This window comes from Coregonus clupeaformis, chromosome 24 (assembly GCF_020615455.1).
Source record: "Coregonus clupeaformis isolate EN_2021a chromosome 24, ASM2061545v1, whole genome shotgun sequence".
NCBI lineage: Eukaryota > Metazoa > Chordata > Actinopteri > Salmoniformes > Salmonidae > Coregonus > Coregonus clupeaformis.
The window spans coordinates 57,074,823-57,102,677 of record NC_059215.1 but is presented as its reverse complement, the minus strand read 5'-3'; the positions used below and the strand labels follow the sequence as shown (position 1 = coordinate 57,102,677).

Here is a 27,855-nt window from a genome sequence, read left to right as displayed (position 1 = left end):
AGATACTAGCTTACGGTTTGTAAACAAAGTCAAATCAAGGCATAGGCGCACATGTGATGACGGTTTTAAGGCAGTACATACAGTATTTAATATGTTCATGTGATAAGACCCTACCATTGGTGTATTACATTTATGTGACGTTGCATAAAGCCGGAAGCAAATCCTTGGTTATGCATGTCCAGAGATATTAGAGAAAGGAGTATCTGGCCTTCCTCCTAAATCCAAGTGTTTGACATGGTTGGAGGGGACCAGTAACATTATTATAAAACTTTATCAATGTATCAGCTACAGTCATTTTGAATACTTGGGTCACCCTACTTTGAACTGGTTTCATCAAAATCTCATCTAATTTGATGATGTTCGGGACCTTTAAGGAGAAATACAAAAAAGGAAAATGTTTAGAAAATGTATAGCAGCTTTCATATTGACATACAGTATTTTTAAAGGAACAGTCCACACAGAGGGTAGAGTGTGCTTGCAGGGTAGAAACCCATAGCAGCTCATTAGTCCCAACCCACTGGGCACACACTGGTTGAATCAATGTTATTTCCACGTCATTTCAATCAAATTATGTTGAACCAACGTGGAATAGACGTTGAATTGACGTCTGTGCCCAGTGGGATATCATTCACTTTGTTTTTGGTTTTGGTTTAATACAAATATCTCTAATACAGTATAACAATGCAGTCATATTTTCTTCATATAAGTTAAAAAGTCAGTTAATATCAATATAAAATATGAAAACAACAAAAATATCAGAAAGAAACTAAATGCCCCTTTAGAATAAAAACTTGAGGGAAAATATTGCCCAACTATACATCCAAGGGTGCATTTCAATAGCTTCAAATGGCCTATTCTCCTCATCTCCTCTCCTTCACTGATCTGAAAACACAGGATAGGTGAAAGAAATATGAATCCTGCTCGGAATTTGTTCTCAACTTTCCCATTAGATCAGATGAAGGAAAGCAGACGACGAGAGGAAGCCTCTCCACACTACTGACATACACACGTCTTTCTCTGTAGCTCAGGTGCTACTGGTCTCCCCTCTGATTGGCTAAGCCCTTTCCGACATAGTCTTTCATTTCCCCCTTCAGCACGGACAGCTGTGTAGAGTGACTGGCCATCGTTCCTTTGACCTGTGACAGGTACGAGTCTGAGTGTCTCTCCAGCTCTGTCCTGATCCTCTCCAGGTGGTCCGCCAGCTCCCCCAGGCTGCCACACTGTCCCTCCACCTGGGTCACGCGACTATCCACCTCCTTCACCTCCCTCTGCACCCCCAGGGCCGTGCTCCTGCAGCCCTGCAGCTCCCCGGCCAGCCTCCTTCTCAGGCTCACCAGCTCCCCCTTCAGCTGGGCAAGTCGGTGCTCCCCGGCCCCTAGGAGGGAGGCCTGGCGCCCCACTAGCTGGGTGATGCCCTGGACCTGGGTGGCTAGCTGGTTCTCCCTGTGTGTCCACGTGGCGTTAGCATGGCCCACTTCCTTAGTGAACAGGCTAACAGAGTCCCTCAGGCCCTTCAGGGTGCGGTTGACAGAGTTGACGTTGATCTTGAGGAGGGTGATCTCTCCCTGGACAGAGCCTTCCTCGTCCTCCTGGGCAATGCGGTTCAGTAGGGTCTGCAGAGTGGTATTGAGACGGTCCAGCTGGTCAGCATGGGAGTCTAGACGGCCTGACACCTTCTTTTCCACCTCCTCACACTCCTCTGCTAGGCCTATCACTGCGCCTCCTCCAGGGGGAGTGGCGTGGGAGCAGGAGGAGGTGCAGAGGAGCTCCAGGTCTGTGAGTTGTCTCTGGATGCCGTCCAGGTCTCCCTCCACCCTCCTCATGACCGACTCAATCTCTGTCTCCAGGGCGGGCATCACCTGACCCTCCAGCACAGCTGGGGTGGTGGCGTTACTCAGCTCCTCCACGGCCACAAACACCCTCTCCTCCAGGGACTTCAGCTTGTCCTCCAGCAGGGTCTTGAAGCCGTCCAGGCCTCCAGGCACCCCGCCAACCCCTACATCCCCAGACTCGGTGGCATGGAGCCTGGCATCTATGTCTTCCAGACGGGCCTCTATCAGGGTCTCAATGTGGATGGTCTGGTCAGTGAGAGCAGCCTGAAGCTGCCGCTGGGACTCTGTTAACCCCTTCACTGACTCCTCCAGCATCAACATCCTCTGGGAGAGGCTGTTCACCTGCAGGGACAGTCACATGTCAGGCATATAGTTTAGCGATAAGACATTTTGCAAATATTTTTGTGATATACAAGTTTTAGCCATTTAGCAGAACCTCTTATCCACAGAGGCTTATCATAAATAAATGAATGTTGCAGTAGGGGTAATATTTAACTGAATATTTAATATTTACAGATAACTAGTAACTGGTAGCTAGCTACCACATTTGATGTGGTAGCTAGTGTTTGAAGTATTGATGTATTTCTGTTGCCTCAATAAAAACATGCCATGTCCAGTAGCATTGAGAAACACCAAAGATAATTGGTACCTGTCCACAGCAGCTCTCAGTGAGGGTGAGTCCCTGTATCTGGGCTTGCAGAGTACCCAGCTCCTCTCTCAGTCCAGTCTCTCTGCCGTCCAGCGACTGCTGCATCTGCTCCTGGCCGTTCATGTGTTCATTATGGCACTGTCTCTGGACCTCTCCTATCCTCTCCTCACAGTGGTTCTCCAGGCCAGACAGACGCCTCTCAAAGCCGTCCAGGATGTCAGCGCGGACACCTGCTAGTTTAGCATCCAGCAGCTCCTCCAGGATGGAGGGAGAGACTGACCCAGTGATGGGCCTGCCGGTCGCAGCTTCCAACAGCCTTTTCAGCTGCCCTTCATGGCCCAGAACCATTCCCTGAGGAATGACAATGACAATGGTTTGGCTTTAGGTAGCACTTTCCTCAAATTCATTTGACACTGTAAGTGATTGACATTGTGTGGAAATAGCCCAGTCCAGAGACATAGATATACAGAATCTCAGTGTGAGATTCAGAATGTTACCAATCAGCATTGTTCCAAAAGTTATATTATTGATTTAGACATCTGCTTGTTTTTCTACATTTCCATAAACTAGCATAAACCAGTCTAATAACATTAACAAAAATGTGGCACCCACCTGTATCTCCTCAAGCACATGTCCCTTGGCTTTGAGCTCATCCTTCACCTCTGTCACCCTCCCAGCCAGTTCTCCAAACCCGGGAAAGCCCTCTCCCCACTCCAGGCCATCTGGGGTCCCGTCTGGGATCACCCCGAAGCCAACAGAGGAGTCTGAAAGACGAGGGATGGTGGAGAGCAGGGAGCCCAGCATATTTTTTGTGTCCTCCCGGAGAGAGAGGCGCAGGCGGTCCTCTAGGCCAGCCATCACCCCGTTCAGAGTGTCCAGACCCTGGGTTAGACGAAGCAGGTCCTCCTCCATACGATCCAGACAGTCTCCACTAACACCAATTGTATTACCTAGAGATAAAAAAAAGTTATTACATAGGGCAAGGGGAGGAGAGGGGAAGAGTATATCAGGGTTTGAAAATATAAATTGGCAAATATTTCACCCCCTGTCTGGTCTCACCATATTTGGGTTTGCCGTTCCCGGCGGGCAGTTGTCCAGTGGGGATGGGTCTTCTATCAGGCTGACTTGGGAAGGGCCTCCCTGGCTCCAGATTAACCCCACCAGGGACAGGTTTGTGGTTCAGGGGAGGTCGGGGGTGCCCGTGGGGGTGCCCATGGGGGTGCCCATGGGGGTACCCCTTAATCCCTGGTCGGTGTGGGGCACCCCCTTTGAAGGGAGGCATATCGGGCAGAGAGGTGGGTCCATCGTAGCAGTTCTCCCCAGAGTAGCCAGGACAACACCTCCACTCCAGCTCAGTAATCCTCTTATAGCCCACCTTATACTTAGGCTTGTAGAAGGTCCGGTACCTGGAGTGGAGGATGGAGAGGAGCAGAGAGAAGATAACAAGAGGTCAGTGACTATCTTAGAAAGTGAGATGGGAGGAGAGGAGAGGATAGATCAAAGGATCAGGGTTTGTATAATGAGATTGGGGAGGGTATGAACAGTAGATTAGGAGATAAAGAGACGGTTTAGTGTGAAGATGATGCGTTCTCAGTTGAGGGATTGTTACAAGGGTCATTGCCCTCACTGAGACTGTTATGTCTTAAAGTGTCTACTCTACTCTTCTACTGAAGAATAGTGATCTCTACTCTCTCTCTTCTCTCTCTCTCTCTCTCTCTCTCTCATTCCCTCCATTTTATTTGAAGTAGAAATCCTTTGAATCTTTCTCTCTGTGATGTCACTACAGGTGACCTTTGAGAGGCTTCAGTCACATCAGCAAGAATCTGACATCCCAGCTCATACACTCATTACAGAGATGAGCTATAGACACACACACACGCACAAACACACACACACACACGCACACACACGCACTCATGCATGCACACAAACGGAAACAGCACAATTTCACTGACAGGTTATTGTAAGCTTATACTGAAAAGGTTGCCTCTGTAATAACCATAATATGAGTTTGTTTATAATCCACTGAGATGGAAAGAAATTGTCCAATTTTATAACAATCCAATTATTGTGAAAACTAGCAGAGCATTAACACTTTCCAACCTTTGAGGCCTGAGCAGAGTCACAGAGCCACTGACCACAAACACAGCTGGAAGTGCAGCTGGAGGGACAGTGTGGAGTTAACTAGTAGTATAAACTGACACCACCAGGGGGCAGCACTAATAAATGTGTCCCAATGCATAGAACAGTCGTGGTCAAAAGGTTTTGAGAATGACACAAGTATTGGTCTTCACGAATTTTGCTGCTTCAGTGTTATTAGATATTTTTGTCAGATGCTACTATGGTATACTGAAGTATAATTACAAGCACTCCATAAGTGTCAAAGGCTTTTATTGACAATTACATTAAGTTTATGCAAAGAGTCAATATTTGCAGTGTTGACCCTTCTTTTCCAAGACCTCTGCAATCCGCCCTGGCATGCTGTCAATTAACTTCTGGGCCACATCCTGATTGATGGCAGCCCATTATTGCATAATCAATGCTTGGAATTTGTCAGAATTTGTGGGTTTTTGTTTGTCCACCCGCCTCTTGAGGATTGACCACAAGTTCTCAATGGGATTAAGGTCTGGGGAGTTTCCTGGCCATGGACCCAAAATGTTGATGTTTTGTTCCCCGAGCCACTTAGTTATCACCTTTGCCTTATGGCAAGGTGCTCGATCATGCTGGAAAAGGCATTGTTCGTCACCAAACTGTTCTTTGATGGTTGGGAGAAGTTGCTCTCAGAGGATGTGTTGGTACCATTCTTTATTCATGTGAGTGAGCCCACTCCCTTAGCTGAGAAGCAACCCCACACATGAATGGTCTCAGGATGCTTTACTGTTGGCATGACACAGGACTGATGGTAGCGCTCACCTTGTCTTCTCCGGACAAGCTTTTTTTCGGATGCCACAAACAATCGGAAAGGGGATTCATCAGACAAAATGACTTTACCCCAGTCCTCAGCAGTCCAATCCCTGTATCTTTTGCAGAATATCAGTCTGTCCCTGATGTTTTTCCTGGAGAGAAGTGGCTTCCTTGCTGCCCTTCTTGACACCAGGCCATCCTCCAAAAGTCTTCACCTCACTGTGAGTGCAGATGCACTCACACCTGCCTGCTAGCATTCCTGAGCAAGCTCTGCACTGGTGGTGCCCCGATCCCGCAGCTGAATCAATTTAGGAGACGGTCCTGGCGCTTGCTGGACTTTCTTGGGCGCCCTGAAGCCTTCTTCACAACAATTGAATCTCTCACCTTGAAGTTCTTGATGATCCGATAAATGGTTGATTTAGGTGCAATCTTACTAGCAGCAATATCCTTGCCTGTGAAGCCCTTTTTGTGCAAAGCAATGATGACGGCACGTTTCCTTGCAGGTAACCATGGTTAACAGAGGAAGAACAATGATTTCAAGCACCACCCTCCTTTTAAAGCTTCCAGTCTGTTATTCTAACTCAATCAGCATGACAGAGTGATCTCCAGCCTTGTCCTCGTCAACACTCTCACCTGTGTTAACGAGAGAATCACTGACATGATGTCAGCTGGTCGTTTTGTGGCAGGGCTGAAAAGCATGGACATTTTTGGGGGGGGATTAAGTTCATTTTAATGGCAAAGAGGGACTTTGCAATTAATTGCAATTCATCTGATCACTCTTCATAACATTCTGGAGTATATGCAAATTGCCATCATAAAAACTGAGGTAGCAGACTTCGTGAAAATTAATATTTGTGTCATTCTCAAAACTTTTGACCACGACTTTTGACACTGCCTACTTTGCTATGCCTGTCAAAACTATGGAAAGTGTACAACAGTAGTCTCACAAACCACGCTTCCATCCACAGTTTTATGCGAGTAAAGTCATACCATATTTTAAAAAATTATGACAGTTGTGATGGAAACAGGAAGTTTCGGTACAATTTAATTAATGCTGACAGATAATTTGTTCGTTCGTCATTGCGGGATCTTTTTGTGTCTGTAAAATAAATGTTACAAGAAATGGCAGTGGAAACACCTTTATGCACAAATATTGATATAATTCCCACGGGGGGCCAGTATGAAAAATGTATGAACTCACTAATTGTAAGTCACACTGGATAAGAGCGTCTGCTAAATGACTAAAATGTAAAATAATAACTATCAAATCAAAGTAAACTTGGAGTCATGCGAGTCATGGTGTGTGGTCCTCCTACTACAACTAGCGATAGGCCTACCATGCAGTTTATTAGGCTACAGATGAAATACGATATGCTGAACTTCACAGGGTGGTGAGCTTTCCAATAAATATCCAGAGTGTGATTCTGGTGACATGATGATCGATGCTTGACTGCTATTTTGATAAATAAAAACATTCTCGCTCTTACAGTGAGGGAAAAAAGTATTTGAACCCCTGCTGATTTTGTACGTTTGCCCACTGAAAAAGACATGATCAGTCTATAATTTTAATGGTAGGTTTATTTGAACTGTGAGAGACAGAATAACAACAAAAAAATCCAGAAAAACGCATGTCAAAAATGTTAGAAATTGATTTGCATTTTAATGAGGGAAATAAGTATTTAACCCCTCTGCAAAACATGACTTAGTACTTGGTGGCAAAACCCTTGTTAGCAATCACAGAGGTCAGACGTTTCTTGTAGTTGGCCACCAGGTTTGCACACATCTTAGGAGGGATTTTGTCCCACTCCTCTTTGCAGATCTTCTCCAAGTCATTAAGGTTTCGAGGCTGACGTTTGGCAACTCGAACCTTCAGCTCCCTCCACAGATTTTCTATGGGATTAAGGTCTGGACACTGGCTAGGCCACTCCAGGACCTTAATGTGCTTCTTCTTGAGCCACTCCTTTGTTGCCTTGGCCTTGTGTTTTGGGTCATTGTCATGCTGGAATACCCATCCACGACCCATTTTCAATGCCCTGGCTGAGGGAAGGAGGTTCTCACCCAAGATTTGACGGTACATGGCCCCGTCCATCGTCCCTTTGATGCGGTGAAGTTGTCCTATCCCCTTAGCAGAAAAACACCCCCAAAGCATAATGTTTCCACCTCCATGTTTGACGTGGGGATGGTGTTCTTGGGGTCATAGGCAGCATTCCTCCTCCTCCAAACACAGCGAGTTGAGATGATGCCAAAGAGCTCGATTTTGGTCTCATCTGACCACAACACTTTCACCCAGTTCTCCTCTGAATCATTCAGGTGTTCATTGGCAATCTTCAGACGGGCCTGTATATGTGCTTTCTTGAGCTGGGGGACCTTGCGGGCGCTGCAGCATTTCAGTCCTTCACGGCGTAGTGTGTTACCAATTGTTTTCTTGGTGACTATGGTCCCAGCTGCCTTGAGATCATTGACAAGATCATCCTGTGTAGTTCTGGGCAGATTCCTCAACGTTCTCATGATCATTGCAACTCCATGAGGTGAGATCTTGCATGGAGCCCCAGGCCGAGGGAGATTGACAGTTCTTTTTTGTTTCTTCCATTTGCGAATAATCGCACCAACTGTTGTCACCTTCTCACCAAGCTGCTTGGCGATGGTCTTGTAGCCCATTCCAGCCTTGTGTAGGTCTACAATCTTGTCCCTGACATCCTTGGAGAGCTCTTTGGTCTTGGCCATGGTGGAGAGTTTGGAATCTGATTGATTGATTGCTTCTGTGGACAGGTGTCTTTTAAACAGGTAACAAACTGAGATTAGGAGCACTTCCTTTAAGAGTGTGCTCCTAATCTCAGCTCGTTACCTGTATAAAGGACACCTGGGTGTCACGCCCTGGCTCTGGGGACTCTTAATTGTTGAGCCAGGGTGTGGATTTTCTATGTTTAGTTTTCATTGGGTTTTGTTCTAGTTCGTGTTTATCTATTTTGGCCAGGGTGGTTCCCAATCAGAGACGGCTGTAGCTCGTTGTCTCTGATTGGGGACCATACTTAGGCAGCCCGTTTGGCACTAGTCAAATGTGGGATCATGTTCCGTTAAGGTTTGTGTTGTAACCTAGGACTTCACGTATCGTTTGTTTGTTGTTTTGATTTGTGTGTGTACTTAATAAAGTATGTACGTTTATCACGCTGAGCCTTGGTCCGCTTCATCCGGTAACGATCGTGACAGAAGATCCCACCAACTAACTGGTGCCCAGGAGGAGAAGAGGGCGATGGCTCAGGTGGGCGAATGGTGGTCATGGGAGGAGATATTCGCGGGCAGAGGGCCATGGGCAAAGGTGTATGCCCAGGCAGGAGAGGAGACTGTGGAGGCGCGCTACAGAGAGGAGCAGCGGCAACGCAGAGGGTACTGGCCGAGGAGGAAGCTTGAGAGACAGCCCCAATAAAATGTTTGGGGGGGGGGCTAAAAGGGTGCTTGGCTGAGCCACGTACTGTGCCGCGAGTGTTCCGGCACAGTCCTGTACGTCCTGTGCTAGCACCACGCACGTGTCGTGCTAAGGTGGGCATGCAGCCAGGACGGAGTGTGCCGGCTCAACGCTCGTGGCCTCTAGTACCCCTCCTCGGTCCCGTATATCCTGCGCCAGTGCCACGTGCTGTAGCGCCAGTACGAGTGCACAGCCCTGTACGTCCTGTGCTGATGCCTCACACATATTGTGTGGAAGTAGGCATTCAGCCAGGACGGGTTGTGTCAGCTCTCCGCTCCAGATCTCCAGTCCGCCTCCACAGTCCAGCCCGGCCTGTTCCTGCTCCCCGCACCAAGGCAGTGGTGCGCGTCGCCAGCCCTTTCCGGCCTGTTCCTGCTCCCCACACCAAGCCTATGGTGCGTGCTCCCAGTCCAGCCCGGCCTGTTCCTGCTCCCCGCACCAAGCTTGTGCTGCGCGTTGCCAGCCCGGTCCGGCCTGTTCCTGCTCCCCGCACCAAGCCAGTGGTGCGCGTCGCCAGCCCGGTCCGGCCTGTTCCTGTCCCTCGCACCAAGCCTGTGGTGCACGTCGCCAGCCTGGTCCGGCCTGTTCCTGCTCCCCGCACCAAGCCAGTGGTGCGCGTCGCCAGCCCGGTCCGGCCTGTTCCTGCTCCCCGCACCAAGACAGTGGTGCGCGTTGCCAGCCCGGTCTGGCCTGTCCCTGCTCCCCGCACCAAGCCAGTGGTGTGCGTTGTCAGCCCGGTCCGGCCAGTACCTGCTCCCCGCACCAAGACAGTGGTGCGCGTCGTCAGTCCGGCACGGTCCGTGCTCCCCGCACCAAGACAGTGGTGCGCGTTGCCAGCCCGGTCTGGCCTGTTCCTGCTCCCTGCACCAAGCCAGTGGTGTGCGTTGTCAGCCCGGTCCGGCCAGTACCTGCTCCCCGCACCAAGCCAGTGGTGCGCGTCGTCAGTCCGGCACGGTCCGTGCCTGTTCCACCGGTGCCTGGTCCGGCACCGGTCAGCTGCTCCACTCCGGAGCCAGAGCAATCCGCTCCACCGGTGTTGAGTCCAGCTCCGGCCAGCGGGGCCAGACCAGACCAGGGGCGCAACGGGGGGGTAGAGAGAGAGTGGTGGTCACGCCCGGAGCCGGATCCGCCTCCGAGGCGGAATGCCCACCCGGCCCCTACCCTGTTGTGTTGGTGTGGCGCGGTCCTGGGGGGGTACTGTCACGTCCTGGCTCTGGGGACTCTTAATTGTTGAGCCAGGGTGTGGATTTTCTATGTTTAGTTTTCATTGGGTTTTGTTCTAGTTCGTGTTTATCTATGTTGGCCAGGGTGGTTCCCAATCAGAGACGGCTGTAGCTCGTTGTCTCTGATTGGGGACCATACTTAGGCAGCCCGTTTGGCACTAGTCAAATGTGGAATCTTGTTCCGTTAAGGTTTGTGTTGTAACCTAGGACTTCACGTATCGTTTGTTTGTTGTTTTGGTTCGTGTGTGTACTTAATAAAATATGTACGCTTATCACGCTGCGCCTTGGTCCATTTCATCCGGTAACGATCGTGACACTGGGAGCCAGAAATCCTTCTAATTGAGAGGGGGTCAAATACTTATTTCCCTCATTAAAATGCAAATCATTTTTGACATGCGTTTTTCTGGATTTTTTTGTTGTTATTCTGTCTCTCACTTTTCAAATAAACCTACCATTAAAATTATAGACTGATCATTTCTTTGTCAGTGGGCAAACGTACAAAATCAGCAGGGGATCAAATACTTTTTTCCCTCACTGTATCCATAATATCATCATGTAGACTAACCTACCTGCAGAGCCTACCCGTACTGTATCTGCGAGCTGTTGGCTAGAGCGCAAGTACCAAGACCAGATTAGGCACATTTGCAATTTAAAACAACAGTTTTTGTGACACACCTCAGTAGAGTTGAAAATGCGATGGAAACAATTTGAACATTAGATTTTCATTGATTTTTATCTGCAACAAGCCAGTTTGGTGGAAACACCACTGGTGGGTTTCAGATTTTAGAATATTTGCATTAAAATATGTTGCCAATTGGATGGAAAGCTAGCTACTGTCAGTATCTAATTTGTATGTATCCTCTCTCATGTTACTGTAAGTATGGTAGAGTCAGAGGCTGGTGGGTCTGAATTGAGTACAGTAACTTTCAGGCTTGGGGTCAATTCCAATTGAATTTGAAATTCCGATAAAATTATTGAATTCACTCATGAAGTGGAGCATTTAAATATAATTAAATCCTAATTTAAAAAATCTTAAAGTTATAGAATTGGAATTGAATTGGAATTAAACTGTTTGGACTTTTTTAATGGGAATTGAATTGGAATTGTAAAAACATTAAATCTTTGGAATTTAATTTAGTTGGAATGTAATATCTTTTGTAAGAGTGTAGACTTACATGACGACAGGACACTTCTGCCCCCAGATGCACTTGGTGGTGTACTCAGCTTTCACATAGGTGGCCATGCCGTCCTGCATCGTACATGTGATGTTCTTCTGGACCACATACGCACAGTGGTTTCTGTTAGAGAGCGAGAGAGAAAGAGAGAGAAGAGAACAACAACAACAACAAACAACATGTCATCAAGTCCTCAAGCCGATGCTGAGTCTCCTGTAGAACTCTGTGTGCTAAAGCTGTCTAGAACAACATTAGAGACAGTTGCAAATCCAACACTCACAGCTGCTTTTCACAATGGCCAAGGTCGGAATTCAATCATTTTGTACCGCACTTTCTGAAAGTGCAGTGATGAAATTCAAGATTGAATTCTGGCCATAATTTGACATTTCCAATGATACTTGATTCCCCCATTCAGTGCACTATACTTTAGTCCAAAATCATACGTGAAGACATATGTGTCATTGAGACTCCCCTTGCGGAGAAAACACATACATTTGTGATTTACATGTGATTTAATGTGAAGTTAATGTGATAACATAAAACTATACACGTGACAACATGTTGGCACATGTGAGAACATGATCTCGTGAAATTTATGTGAAATAAATGTGACAACACGGGGATGCAAAATCTCTACATGTGATAACATGAAACAACACGTGACAATCACACAATTATTGACTTGATTCCGGGCAACTTTTAGCAAAATGCATAAATGTATTCTTGCTAATAAATCTGTGGTTGATCTCTGTCATGGCCACATACAGTGAGGGAAAAAAGTATTTGATCCCCTGCTGATTTTGTACGTTTGCCCACTGACAAAGAAATAATCAGTCTATAATTTTAATGGTAGGTTTATTTGAACAGTGAGAGACAGAATAACAACAAAAATATCCAGAAAAACGCATGTCAAAAATGTTATAAATTGATTTGCATTTGAATGGGAGAAATAAGTATTTGACCCCCTCTCAATCAGAAAGATTTTTGGCTCCCAGGTGTCTTTTATGCAGGTAACGAGCTGAGATTAGGAGCACTCTCTTAAAGGGAGTGCTCCTAATCTCAGTTTGTTACCTGTATAAAAACACCTGTCCACAGAAGCAATCAATCAATCAGATTCCAAACTCTCCACCATGGCCAAGACCAAAGAGCTCTCCAAGGATGTCAGGGACAAGATTGTAGACCTACACAAGGCTGGAATGGGCTACAAGACCATCGCCAAGCAGCTTGATGAGAAGGTGACAACAGCTGGTGCGATTATTCGCAAATGGAAGAAACACAAAGACCTGTCAATCTCCCTCGGCCTGGGGCTCCATGCAAGATCTCACCTCGTGGAGTTGCAATGATCATGAGAACGGTGAGGAATCAGCCCAGAACTACACAGGAGGATCTTGTCAATGATCTCAAGGCAGCTGGGACACTAGTCACCAAGAAAACAATTGGTAACACACTACGCCGTGAAGGACTGAATTCCTGCAGCACCCGCAAGGTCCCCCTGCTCAAGAAAGCACATATACAGGCCCATCTGAAGTTTGCCAATGAACATCTGAATGATTCAGAGGAGAACTGGGTGAAAGTGTTGTGGTCAGATGAGACCAAAATCGAGCTCTTTGGCATCAACTCAACTCGCCGTGTTTGGAGGAGGAGGAATGCTGCCTATGACCCTAAGAACACCATCCCAAACATTATGCTTTGGGGGTGTTTTTCTGCTAAGGGGACAGGACAACTTCACCGCATCAAAGGGACGATGGATGGTGCATGTACCATCAAATCTTGGGTGAGAACCTCCGTCCCTCAGCCAGGGCATTGAAAATGGGTCGTGGATGGGTATTCCAGCATGACATTGACCCAAAACACATGGCCAAGGCAACAAAGGAGTGGCTCAAGAAGAAGCACATTAAGGTCCTGGAGTGGCCTAGCCAGTCTCCAGACCTTAATCCCATAGAAAATCTGTGGAGGGAGCTGAAGGTTTGAGTTGCCAAACGTCAGCCTCGAAACCGTAATGACTTGGAGAAGTTCTGCAAAGAGGAGTGGGACAAAATCCCTCCTGAGATGTGCAAACCTGGTTGCCAACTACAAGAAACGTCTGACCTCTGTGACTGCTAACAAAGGTTTTGCCACCAAGTACTAAGTCATGTTTTGCAGAGGTGTCAAATACTTATTTCCCTCATTAAAATGCAAATCAATTTATAACATTTTTGACATGCGTTTTTCTGGATTTTTCTGTTGTTATTCTGTCTCTCACTGTTCAAATAAACCTACCATTAAAATTATAGACTGATCATGTCTTTGTCAGTCGGCAAACGTACAAAATCAGCAGGGGATCAAATACTTTTTTTCCTCACTGTACCTGGTGGCAAAGCAGGAAATTCAGGTTACCGGCATCCTAGGTTGTGAGTTCAAATCCCAGGTGTGGTTGCGTCCAAGTATGCTAACAATGTTGAGGCCAATTCCACTTACATTCCAGTCAATTCAGAATGTAAACCAAAATCCACTTCCAAATTTTCCAGAATTGGAAATTCTGTGTACTTCCTGAATATAGTTCGGTGTTGTATATTTACTGACTAAATACAGTTCAGCTGTAGAAATACATTAAAAGTTGTTTCCACTATTTTAGCCGCAACTCGGTAGCCGGTAACTTACTATAAAATAATAAGCGCATCTAAAGTGTCCTATAAGTTTAAATGCAATTGCAAGTGAGGCATGCCAAGTTAATTTGCAGGACGGGCCAAAAAGTTGCCTACCCAAGTGCATTGCGATTGGCAGTAAATATATAGCAAAATACAGTATGTTATTACTGTAGAAATGCACCGTAAAATTACAAAAAAATCCCACAAAATTAACAGCAATGGCTAACAGTGCAGTTTCATGTTATCACACGTGGAACCACATGATTTCACATGTGGAAAATCACATGATTTTACAAGTGACATGTGAAATTTTACATGTGAAATCATCTAAAAACATACATTTTTAGAACACTTCAAATGTGACATTTCATATGTGAAAACGTGTTTTTGGAACTTCACGTGATCACGTGCAATTTCATGTGTTATCGCTGTTCAGCTAAAGTATGAACCCATCTGGGATTTTAACTCACAATCTCTGGAGTTCAGGTACACTGACTTTTCTGTTGCGCCACAAAGTCTATAGCATTCCCACACACATTCAATACCTATAATACATCTCTGCACTTAGCAAAATCATGCCATCTGCACTGCTATTTTAGTTATCAGTTAATCTGACTATTCTCTCATCATTCATTTAATTTATTTATTTCAGCATTTTGAGGATTTTCTGAATAGTTGTCTAATGTTGGTGGAGCATATTATTCTGCTTTAATGTTACACCTGTATCACTATTATAAATATAATAGTTTTTCTTGAGTGTATTTTTAACAAAGCTGAGATGTACTTTGAAGTCCAAAGTGTAGGAATACAGGTGAAATCAGTTATTGACACAGACATGGTGGCTGGTGTAGCAGAACGATAGGAATGCAGTGAATCAAGATGTTGTGAGTTCAAATCCTAGGTAAGGACATGTTGAATAATAATTACTGTATAAATAAACATGTAGTCAAATATGTAAGTAGACAAAAGTTAAAAGCACTGTGTGTATCATAATTACACATTTCTGTTAGCAGGGCATCACCCGTGAAATCTCATGTAAAAATTTGAATGCACATGTTAAAGGTTATGCGACCACGTGAAAATCCACATGTAAAAATATCATCACATGTGAATTGTTCCAAAAACACATGATTTCACATGTGCAAAACATGTGGAAATGTTAAATCATGTGTTTTTTCCGTAAGGGTCAGCCATCGACTGTCTCGGCATTGCATCTCCACAAACCCTGAACAGCTTCTCTATGACCACTCTCAACTGTTATCGCATGATTTCTTCAATCTGTCTCTTTATCGCTAGTGCAACTATATCAACTGCTAAATGTTCCTTGGCCCGTCCACACAGGAAGCAGTGCTAGGGCCTCTTTAGGCTCAGATGTTAGGCATTGTTAAGGTTCCAAGGGGTCCTTATTATTTAGTGCATGTGAAACGTAGCACTGCTGCACAGCTGTTCCAGGGCACACAGAAGTGTTTTGGGAGGAAAGAAGAGGAACAATTTTGAGGCAGAGAAGTGTGTGAATGCCAAGTTAACAGGTTCATAGGGCTATCAAAAATGATGAGAAACCACTGATTTAGCCATCCCCCTTTCTGTGTGTGAGGTGTGTGTGTGTGTGTGCTTGCGCGTGTGCGTGCGTGCGTGGGCATGCACGCACTCTCCTGCTCTCTCCCTGTGTTGACTCTGTTGATAGGGGACTGGGGCAGGATAGATATCGCTGTGCACACATACACAGACAAAGGCAAACATGAACACACACATCCCCACACACCCACACTCACACACAGGGCCTCCTTTACAGTAAAAGGTCACAACATCGCAACTGGTTTTAAAATCATACAGTAAAAAGCTAAAGAGGATTTTATTGTGGTAGTTTCCTCCCTATAAATAGTGGATTTATTGACAGCATAAAACTGCTTTACTATCTGTTGTCTGGTTAATCCGTGAGAGTGCGTGCGCGTGTGTGTGAGAGAGACTCTTCTCGCCTTACCGACAGGGTCAGACGGAGGAGTGAAAACAGACTGCACTCCCAGATTTGTTTGTCAGGTGCACTTCTGGGCTGAGTGAGCGTCCTTCAGACTGTCAGCACTGAGGCCTAGAGCTCAGGAATCCAGATGTACACAGCCACCAGAAAGACTCTACTCCCCTCCTACTTTACCCCCTCTCTCCCTACTGCCGTTTTCATCCCTCTCGCTCCACTCCTCCTCCATTCTTCCTCCTCCACTGTGATTACTCCCCCTCTCCACATCCTTCTCCCCCTTCACTCTTCCTCTCATTCCTCCTCCAACTCACTCTCTTCTTTCTCTCCAACTCGTCACCTTTTTTCATTCCCTCTTTCGACAGATCTGGGTCGGAGAACCTCAAATCCAACCCCTCTGCTTTGGAAAGCAGCAAATGGGGTCAATGACAAATAGAGATCGCAAAGAGAGATAAACCTGAGAGCAACAGAACTGCACACATACACATACACACACACTGGAGCTCTCACTTCCCTGTCTCACGACCACTGAGACCACACAGCAAGAGCCGTGAAGATTAGGAAGGCTTCATAGCCCTAGTGTGTGTGTGTGTGTGATAAAGAACGAGACTGTGTGGTATGTATGTGCGTGTATGTGTCTGTGTATCTGTTTGTGTATTATCAACTCAGCTGGCCTCAGCTGCTGTCCTGGTGCTGAGAACTTGGACTTGGTCTATTGTGTGTATTTGTGAGACATCCCAGCAATGGTAAAGCTGTGTTAATCCAGACTCTGGGTAATAGGGATGAGCAGAACTGTTCTGGGACCTGAAATGAGAGGATACTGAGTGTGAATCTGTGTGCGTGTTTGAGAGTCTTCTCCACACTCCCCTGCAGGGTTCCTGAGAACCTGTCCTATACTGTAACCTCAGACGGCTTTATTTGTGGTTTTATTTGTGGTACTGGTCTTGAGGTACAAAATTCAAAAGGCACTCACATCTGAGCTATCTTTTTTGTAGGTGCATGGTAACAGTTGAATAAGATGAGAAAAAAGAAGAAACCCTCACACTGCTCTTGCTAGTATCACTGCTCTTGCTAGTATCACTGCTCTTGCTAGTATCACTGCTCTTTAATAAGCTTTACGTATTGGCCTCAAAATTAACAGCAATGGCTAACAGTGCAGTTTCATGTTATCACATGTTGAACCACATGATTTCAAATGTGGAAAATCACATGATTTACAAGTGAAATGTGACATTTTACATGTGAAATCATGTGAAAACATGAATTTTTAGAACAATTCAAATGTGACATTTCACATGTGAAATCCTGTGAGACCATGTTTTTGGAACACATCACGTGACATTTCATATGTGAAAACTTGTTTTTGGAATACTTCATGTGACATTTCACATGAAAAAACTGGCTAATGTATTAAAAAGGTGATTTCTACCTGCTGCTACTCCATTGTGGACATACAGTATACAGCACACATAGCTGGATGCATGCATGTCAAAGCATCTTGGGGAATGTCAAGAATGTCTGTCACTGCTGTCATCTCTGCACGTCTAAGAATATATACGCAACATGTGTAATTGTCAACAATGACAGTTTATAGGATGACAGACAGACAGACGGAGGGACGGACAGACAGGGTATAGCCTATGTCCTCCACCCACTATGATCCATAGCTGGGTCTGGCTCCATCTCAGGCTCTCACTGAAGGAACAATACAAACACACTGCAATGACTCATGACCTCCTGACCTCAACAACATTTCACCCCTAACCTGTGACCCCTGTCTAATTCATCAGCAATGACCTCAGATAAATCGACTGAATGAATGTCACAGCACGTTTGTACACAGAGAAGAGCACTAAGTGATTCATACAAGGATACATGTTGTGGCTTGTGGTCTAGAGTGTGAAATATCTCACATAACCATTTGCAGAGTCTATTGATAAGATGGTTTTCAAAATCAGTTTAAAGGGGTAGTCTGCAGTTCAAACAATAACAAAGCATCCACCCCACCGCTGTTCTGGTAAACGAGTCGGCAGCTCTGGACGTTCTGCTTACTCCGGACCAGGCCCTAATCCCTGGGACTCGAAAGAGGAAGCAACGGCGCTAAAGAGGCAGATGTGCCGTCAATCTGACTAGACTACGTTAGCGTGCAAATAAACCGACTCTACCCTCTGTTCTGTTGGCAAACGTACAGTCACTAGGGAACAAACTGGGCGAGCTCTGTTCGATACTATACTACCAACGCGACCTGAAGAACTGTCATATTCTATGTTTCATGGAGTCGTGGCTGAACAAGGACATGGATAATATACATCTCACTGGCTTTTCCATGCATTGTCAAGACCGGTCGGCAGCCTCAGGTAAGATGAGGGGGAGGGGTGTTTCTCTTTGTTAACAACAGCTGGTGCGTGATCTCTAATGTTAAGAAAGTCTAGAGTTTTTGCTCGATTGAGTTAGAATACCTCATGATAAACTGCAGACCAAACTATTTACCAAGAGAGTTTTCTGAAAACTCTGCCCATTGACACGAGCCTACCAGATGAGCTAAATGCCATCTATACTCTATTCGAGACAAGCAACACTGAACTATGCATGAGAGCACCAGCTGTTCCGGACGACTGTGTGATCTTGCTCTCCGTAGCCAATGTGAGTAAGACCTTTAAACAGGTCAACATTCACAAGGGAAAGCTTAATGCTACCACATTCAATTACATTCCAACTTTGTGGCAACAGTTTGGGGAAGGCCCTTTACATCGAGATCGATGTGGAAGAACTTGACTGGCCTGCACAGAGCCCTGACCTCAACCCCATTGAACACCTTTGGGATGAATTGGAACGCTGACTGCGAGCCAGGCCTAATCGCCCAACATCAGTGCCCGACCTCACTAATGCGCTTGTGGCTGAATGGAAGCAAGTCCCCACAGCAATATTCCAACATCTAGTGGAAAGTCTTCCCAGAAGAGTGGAGACTGTTATAGCAGCAAAGTGGGGACCAACTCCATATTAATGCCCATGATTTTGGAATGAGATGTTCGACGAGCAGGTGTCCACATACTTTTGGTCACGAAGTGTACAAACCTAAAAAGTAACTTCTATTGCTATTGCCAACTATGTAAAAATAACCTACATAAAGCCAACAAATAAAAACATTGCAGCCTGCAAGTAGAAAATATCCAGATAAAAATAAATTACCAATCAATCACATTGGCTATGCATGGCCTGTCTGCAACAAACTTTATTTTTTAAAATCAACTATTAACTTGGGTCTGGCCTGAGGCTTTCTCTAGCAAACTTGTAACATTATATCAAATATTCTGGGCCCTCAGAGTTTCCCTTGCCAGTGAGCTTGGGACAGCCACAGGTGTAGGCTATTTGTGCAAGGGATAAGAAGTAATCAGGTAGGCCTATTTTATGATGTTTCCACTGGATAAGAGCATGACATTTTTCCCTTTCACGCTGAGTGGTTATCGAAAGGTGGAAAGATTTTTCAAATACATTGAGGAACTATTGTCATTCTCAATGCATGTAAGAACAGACTTTGTTTGCTTGCTGTTTGAGGTGAAGAAAACATTACTTTGAAAAGCTCCACAGCTCATTAGTGGTGGTGTGTTAAGCCAATCAGAAATACTATCAGATCCCCAAATGGTCATATAGGCCTACTTCTATGCGTAATCAGGTGCACGTCCTTACTCAACATTGACAGGAGCTCCAAACAAAAGACAACAACTAAATTGATAAAACTCGTAAATGGAATGAAATAAACCAAAACTTGTTTCTCACAAGTGTAGCATAGGTTGTGCGCTCTGCAAATAACGTGTCCACTCCAACAATGAGAATGGTAAAAGACTGGAATAATAAAATATTGAAAGCATTAACAGAAATTACCTTAACCAAACCAACATTGTAGATTAGAAATTATAGGAATGAACGGTAAATGTACTACTGGTGATATATGTCATGGGGAATTGATAGACACTAACAATCAAACACAAACAATTCACACAATGAAGTTATGAAACAATGAATGTGCACAAATTGGAGGGAGAGAGCACATTATGGAGAGAGACGTGCATTGCGCATTTTAGCCACACCTCCCTTCTTCTTGGACTGTGCCATTCCCGCAGCCTCCGCAATGTATTAGTATCGGCCTCCGCAATGGATTTGTTCACTGAGATGAGCGCGAATAAGACAGGTGTCTCGTGTGCCATAAAATATATATATATATATATATATATTTGCTACTGCTCTACAAAAAAAAATATTTGTCGACCAACAGCCTTTCGACCAAGTAATTGACCAGTCGACTAATTGGGGTCAGCCCTACTTTGCCGCAAGTGGATCTTTCAGCAAGACAATAACCCCTACACACATCAGAATTCACAAAGAAATGGTTAATTGGCCACAAAATCAACAGTTTGAAATGGCCATCTCAGTCTCCCGACTTGAAACCCATTGAAAACCTATGGTTTGAATTGAAGAGGGCAGTCCATAAGCACAGACAAAGGATATCAAGGATCTGGAAGGATTCTGTATGGCGGAATGATCCCTTTCAATGTGTTCTCCAACTCACAAAACATTTTAGAAAAAGGCTCAGTGCCGTTATCCTCACAAGGTAAGGTATTGAAAGGTATTGAAAACAGGGGTGTCAATAATTTTGACCCCTACCTTTTTGAGAAAAAAAATATTACTTGTTCAACAAAATCTCTATCTGAGCAATTGTATTAACATAAAATAATATAATTTCCCCAAAAAAATGTAGTCAAAGTGTGTCAATAATTTCGGACCCCACTGTATAACATTAATTTAAAAGTCCAAATTATATTTAACAATCGCAGATTGCCACTTGAAGCTACACTCTCTAATATTTGTTTACCATCAATAAGTAGGCCCACCAACAAAACAAAACACTATCAAGCAATATTAAAGTAATATTACAAGATATTTTCATATGCAAAAGACTGAACTGGCATTGACCTGGCTTGACTCCTGCTTCTGAGTTTGAAAGATGCATTTGTCATGTGCCAATAAGAAGAATGACACAGGACCATACGTTCCCAAGTGAACCTATCTTGGGGCTGCACTCATAACTTTCTTATGGACCACTCCCTCTGCATGCTCTGTCTGCAGCCACTATATTTATGGTAATTGAAACAGAAACATGGCAGCAGCAGAATACACTATAACAACATCCCAATGAGCTGGATTGGAGTGAAAAACACAACCTTTCACCAATACTCCCCCCTGTAACCCTCTGTGGTCTGTGTAAGTCCCATGCAGTTGAGTTGTAGCCATTGTGATCATTGTCTGCCTTGTCACTAACAATGAGTAGCGGGCACATTCCCTCCCACCACGAAATAGTCGGCATGAATGGGGCTGAACGTCTGTTGAATCACACGCTCCATTGCAACAAGAAAGAAAAAAGAAAAAAAAGAATAAACGCCAACAGACCGACAGCTGAAGACTTGACGGAGATGTCCCGTGTAGCTCAGTTGGTAGAGCATGGCGTTTGCAACGCCATTGTTGTGGGTTCGTTACCCCTAGGGGGCCCAGTATGGATTAGAGCGTCTGCTAAATGACGTAAATGTAATGTTGTGATGTGTTAATACTATTAGGCTACATATTTTGCTACCTAGCTTTTGTACATGTGTTATGTTCTTGGTGGGGTTTTTTATGTGTTAGAAATTCCAGATAATCACACACATACACACACGCACACGCACACACACACGTTTTGTTATATCCCCCGCCCCCTATATTTCCACTGCCCTGGAGACGGCTAACTGAAGTCATATATCTGCTGTGGTGGTCTGCCTGTGACATATCCCCAGGGTCCTGTTGACCTGGGTAAGTTAGGAGGCCTATTACGACCTGGAGAATAGATAGAGATGTCCACACTGTCTCTATCTGCTTAACTTGAACTCTGTCAGGCTCCACTGCTGCTAAAGGCATAGTAGAATTAAAGATTGCCATGATCAGCTCTGTATAGACTCATTGGATGCAGGGGTTCAAGTACCTATTATACTTCTATGCCACCATGGACTGTGAATGTGTATTTAAACAAATTGGCGTCAGTGCCACTGTAAGAAATCTGACACTATAAATGGGCACCAGGTAGTGCATTGGTAAGCCCAGTCTCATGACAGCTTTGTAAGCCGTTCACAATAAAATACCTACTGTCTCTATAGAAATTTAAGGCAATGGTGAGAGGGAGGGCTAGGAAGGAAGGGGGAGGTTGAGGGTGAGACAGAGGGATATGGAGGAAGGGGGAGGTTGAGGGTGAGACAGAGGGATAGGGAGGAAGTGGGAGGTTGAGGGTGAGACAGAGGGATAGGGAGGAAGGGGGAGGTTGAGATGGAGGGGGAGATCGAAGGATGAGGGAAGGGGGAGGTTGAGGGGAGAGAGTGACTGAGGAAGGGGAGAGAGAGTGCGTGAGATATAGTGAGGAAGGGTGTGGTGAGTATGTAGGTGAGGGTCGGGATAAAAACTAAATGTTAGGTCAGACCCTCTCTCTGGGTGAATTAAGATGAGGAGAGGTAAGGGTGAGGCGGGTAAAAAAGGGGGTAAAGGCTATGTTGGGCCGGGTCAGGGTATGTCTCCTTGGTGAATTAGGGTGATGAGGGGTGAGGAGGGAGGGGTGAGGGTGAGGGTAAAGACTAAGTAGGGCCAGGTCAAGGTCTGTCTGCTGAGGCTGTTAGAGGAAAGCAGCAGGGAGCTGGGGTGCTGTCCAGAGTGGTACAGCTCGCAGGGGAAGCCAAGCAAGAGAAAGGGGAAAAGGACAGAACTGAAAACCCCCAGGGCCAAACAACAACCTGCTATGTGGAACTGTCTTTCTCTACAACGCTGAACATCTCGATGTTCTTCACAGTCCTTTCATCTTTCAGCATGGGTCACTCATAACAATTCCTATGTTCTTGTATATAATCAATTAATTGCAATGACAATCCTTTTAGTTTTTATGATAAAATGAGGAAAAGGGAGAAAACCACACGAACTAGAGCGAGAGATTCTCCCCCTAGATCCAGCTATGTTATCACTTGAGTAAGTATTTGTTGGTGTCGTGACATGACTTACATTAATGTGATGACTGTTATTTATCGAATCAACTAACTATGTTTAATTGTCACTCGATTAAATTAATCACATAACAACTCATTAGGAATTTGAGGCACCACGGAATAAGTTGTTTAACGAGTTACCATCTCCCAAATTAAACTCTAAGAAGAGACATATGTTATATATCGATAACATAATAATAATTACCTCATATCAGTCTCATTCTGAACGTCGCATAATCCTTGAACCTGCAAGAACCCTAACCTTATTGATGAATCAACAATACACACATTGGCTTAATTATTTCTTTTCTAACTAACTAAATAATAACAGAATCACAATATAGGTTATTGATTACTAATGTAATACAATGAAAACAGGTCCCTAGTGGACTGGACTAACAATAACATGACTGCGTGGATAGGAGAAGGAGGGGTCAGAGTGGAAGGGAGAGACAGAGATTCAAACTATTGCTGTTACATTTTGGAAACTACGCTCACAGTATCATAATACTTAGCACCCTAACCACCGCTCATTCGGATAAGAAATGCAATGTACAGTTGAAGTCGGTTTTTCACAATTACTGATATTTAATCCTAGTAAAAATGCCCTGTCTTAGGTCAGTTAGGATAATCACTTTATTTAAAGAATGTGAAATGTCAGAATAATAGTAGAGAGAATGATTTATTTCAGCTTTTATTTCTTTCATCACATTCCCTGTGGGTCAGAAGTTTACATACACTCAATTAGTATTTGGTAGCATTGCCTTTAAATTGTTTAGCTTGGGGCAAACGTTTCGGGTAGCCTTCCACAAGCTTCCCACAATAAGTTGGGTGAATTTTGGCCCATTCCTCCTGACAGAGCTGGTGTAACTGAGTCAGGTTTGTAGGCCTCCTTGATCGCACACGCTTTTTCAGTTCTGCCAACAACGTTTCTATAGGATTGAGGTCAGGGCTTGTGATGGCCACTCCAATACCTTGACTTTGTTGTCCTTAAGCCATTTTGCCACAACTTTGGAAGTGTGCTTGGGGTCATTGTCCATTTGGAAGACCCATTTGCGACCAAGCTTTAACTTCCTGACTGATGTCTTGAGATGTTGCTCCAATATATCCACATAATTTTCCTTCCTCATGATGCCATCTATTTTGTGAAGTGCACCAGTCCCTCCTGCAGCAAAGCACCCCCACAGCATGATGCTGCCACCCCCGTGCTTCACGGTTGGAATGGTGTTCTTTGGCTTGCAAGCCTTCCCCTTTTTCCTCCAAACATAACGATGGTCACTATGGCCAAAAAGTTCTATTTTTGTTTCATCAGACCAGAGGACATTTCTCCAAAAAGTACGATCTTTGTCCCCATGTGCAGTTGCAAACCGTAGTCTGGCTTTTTTATGGCGGTTTTGGAGCAGTGGCTTCTTCCTTGCTGAGCGACCTTTCAGGTTATGTCGATATAGGACTAGTTTTACTGTGGATATAGATACCTTTGTACCTGTTTCCTCCAGCATCTTCACACAGTCCATTTCTGTTGTTCTGGGATTGATTTGCACTTTTCGCACCAAAGTACGTTCATCTCTAGGAGACAGAATGCGTCTCCTTCCTGAGCGGTATGACGGCTGCGTGGTCCCGTGGTGTTTATACTTGTGTACTATTGTTTGTACAGATGAACATGGTACCTTCAGGCGTTTGGAAATTGCTCCCAAGGATGAACCAGACTTGTGGAGGTCTACACATTTTTTTCTGAGGTCTTGGCTGATTTCTTTGGATTTTCCCATGATGTCAAGCAAAGAGGCACTGAATTTGAAGGTAGGCCTTGAAATACATCCACAGGTACACCTCCAATTGACTCAAATGTCAGTTAGCCTATCAGAAGCTTCTAAAGCCATGACATCATTTTCTGGAATTTTCCAAGCTGTTTAAAGGCACAGTCAACTTAGTGTATATAAACTTCTGACCCACTGGAATTGTGATACAGTGAATTATAAGTGAAATAATCTGTCTGTAAACAATTGTTGGACAAATTACTTGTGTCATGCACAAAGTAGATGTCCTAACCGACTTGCCAAAACTATAGTTTGTTAACAAGAAATTTGTGGAGTGGTTGAAAAACGAGTTTTAATGACTCTAACCTAAGTGTATGTAAACTTCCGACTTCAACTGTAGCTAGATGTGGCAGGGTGGTGGTTATAGCATTTCCTTCACATGAACCATCCATTTAGACAAGTGTGTTGGGTAAGCGTCATCTAATAATTCTGAAATATTTATGAAATATTTTTAGCTGGACACTTTCTGTTTTTGATATTGCCACTATGCAAGTAACCATTTCACTGTACCGTGTACACCTTTTGTATCCTGTGCATGTGACAAATACACTTTTATTTGATATAGTGTGTGTTTACCAGAGACAGTAATGTGAAGAACAACATGACTTGCACATTTTACATTACATTTTCGTAATTTAGCAGACGCTCTTATCCAGAGCGACTAACAAATTGGTGCATTCTCCTTATGATAGATTGGGGGGGGTGGGGGAGGGGGAGGGTAGAATGATTAATTTATCCTATCCCAGGTATTCCTTAAAGAGGAAAGTCAGATTAGGAAATAGGCCAAAGACTAGATAAAGTGTAGTTTTACCTGGAGTTTTTCCTTATTGTAGGCTACTACTTCTACCACTTTTAGTCTTGAAATCTTTGGTTTTTTACTAAACTACTCACTCTGTTTAGTGCATGGTCTCACATGTGAATCTTTAAAGAGCTGGGCGGGGCTAAGGCTTAAGAGGGTGTGAACGATGCTGAATGGGTGTAGACAAAGAAGAGCTCTCCAGTAGGTCTACCAAAATATTTAAGGGCCATTTTCTCTGGGATTACAAGTTCATCAACTTTCAAATCAGAACTACAGTATTTTCCCATTGTTCCTCAACTGCAGTGCATGATATACCATTTTCTATCTCTGAGTCTCTACTTTTATCCAATGTAAAAAAACACAATTTCAAATGTAGCTACACATTTTGCTACACATCTCTTTGATATAATTTGTAGAAATATCCCATGTTCACTATCTGACTGTTAAATGATGACACTACTTTGGGCCTGTCTCTCAAACAGCTACGTATTTGGCTGGCTGGTTCAACAGCAGACAGAAAAATTATATATTTGTGTTGGCAGGCTCCTCTTTAAAAAGACAGCAGTGGCTGCTGTCATTCATGGACATTATAAACATGGAAATATCTGTAGCACGGATACATGGAGCAAGTGAAAGAAACATAATGGTTCTTATATCAGCGTATGACTCTCTAAGACTGCTATTGTGAATCAGTAATCTAACTATGGGTTAGGGAAGTTCTGTGGGAGGGGGGTGGGAGGGTAAATGTTTGCCTTGTTCTGTCTTCTCGCTTGTTTCTTTGTCCATTACCAGAGACACCAAAAAGAGACACCAAAAAATAAGGGTTTGATTGAATTGATTATTACTACATGACTAAAACAGGATCAGAAAGCAACAAGCCCTGGTACTAGTTTAGCCTTCCACTAGCATCACACCCATCTGGCTAGGGGTACCCAGCTGTAGGTCTTCTAGTCTTCTAATTGAACCCCCCCCCCCCACACACACACACACAAAGGCATGCACGCACACATACACACACACACACTGGCACACACAGAGCTCAGAAGATCAATTCCCCTGTCATCAGCTAAGCTCTCCCCTCCACAGTGCAATACACCTTATAATGACTCTGTCTCCATAATGCAGCATGTCATTGTTTCTCCATAATGTTTATCCTCAGTCACAGATGGTTTTAAATGTGAACCGCAGAGAAAGGCTGACGATGTTTGTGTGAGAGAGAAAGAAACCACGAGTCAATTCAGCCAGTGTTATTGAAGCGATACGCTAAACAAAAGCATATTTCTATTACCCATCCGTAATGTGTTGCTCATGTGAAAATACGGCTGAAGGTGGGTTCCCCTGTTATATTGTAAATTGTTTTGGAAAAATACTATAAGTCCATATTTCTATTTGCAATGGAAATCCCTATTGCCAGGTAAATCACTTTGAGCACTTTGAGCGGTGCTGTATGAATCCAAGTCATTACAAAGTATGACTTGTACAGGTGAGGCTGGAGACAGTTTCAGGAGGTGCACTTACTTGTGGCGGCCCATGGGTTTGCCCGGGGTGTAGTGTTGGTTGACTCCAGACTTGTACAGGTTGTATCTGTTGCCATGGCCTCCTCCATAGAAAGGGTTCCCATGGCCTGTTCCATAGAAGGTTCCTTTGGTGTCCACCAGTGACAGCAGCACTCCTAGAACAAAGGGCTGCAAAGCGGCTTGAGACAACCTGAACCTCATCTTCTCTTCTGAGTGGCTGCAAAAATAGCACCCGTGGAAAAGCACCAAAAAGGAGGAAAAAAATGAACAACTGAGGGACTGAGGGACCGATTGAGAACCAAGGGAGATGCAAAAAAAATAGACAAGCTGTGTTTTAGGATCCTGGTGCATCCAGTGTTTTTGTCTTGTCTTCAGTCAGCCCTGAGGGAAACCTGTAGATGCATACATCTGCAGAGTCCACAGCATCCTGACCCGTCCTGCAGCTCTTCTCTTCTGTTTTCTTCAACACACACTCTCTCAGACAACTGCCAGCCACAGGCAGAGCAGAAGGAAAACTAGAGAAGGAGAAGGGAGGAGGGAGGGAGAGAGCACAACCAAAGGTAAAGTAAAGGAAAGAGCGAGATAGAGAGGGTGTTTAGGAATGCCACACATCCAGACACACATGCGAATGTGTGTGTGAAAGGGGGGACGTTTCTGACTAAGCTCCCTCAGTCTTCTGTGCTCTGTGTGTGTGTGTGTGTGTGTGTGTGTGTGAGGGTGTGTGTGTGGAGCAGCATGCTCCACTACTGACTCTGAGGGGGCAGGCTGACAGGCAGTAGCCATTTGTATATCCCCTATCCCTCCCCAGCCCCAGCCACTACCCCTACCCGT

At 44.6% G+C, this 27,855-nt stretch overlaps 1 protein-coding gene across 1 annotated transcript; it reads right to left on the bottom strand.

The window, feature by feature from the left end:
* Window positions 1-57: 57 nt before the first annotated feature.
* LOC121538623 (EMILIN-3-like) lies at window positions 58-27,699 on the bottom strand. The gene is made up of 6 exons (XM_041846806.1): window positions 27,026-27,699; window positions 11,247-11,369; window positions 3,541-3,887; window positions 3,094-3,431; window positions 2,482-2,832; window positions 58-2,174 (listed from the first exon to the last, which is right to left on the bottom strand). The coding sequence occupies exons 1-6, from the start codon at window positions 27,373-27,375 to the stop codon at window positions 1,032-1,034; spliced, it is 2,652 nt and encodes an 883-aa protein (XP_041702740.1). The 5' UTR covers window positions 27,376-27,699; the 3' UTR covers window positions 58-1,031.
* Between the last annotated feature and the right edge of the window lie 156 nt (window positions 27,700-27,855).

Coding starts and splice junctions, on each gene's coding strand:
- LOC121538623 (XM_041846806.1), bottom strand. CDS start 27,375: ATGCACCAGGATCCTAAAACACAGCTTGTCTATTTTTTTTGCATCTCC. Junction 3,888..11,246: donor CAGAAGTGTCCTGTCGTCAT/GTAAGTCTACAC, acceptor CCTCCACTCCAG/GTACCGGACCTTCTACAAGC. Junction 3,432..3,540: donor GAACGGCAAACCCAAATATG/GTGAGACCAGAC, acceptor TTTTATCTCTAG/GTAATACAATTGGTGTTAGT.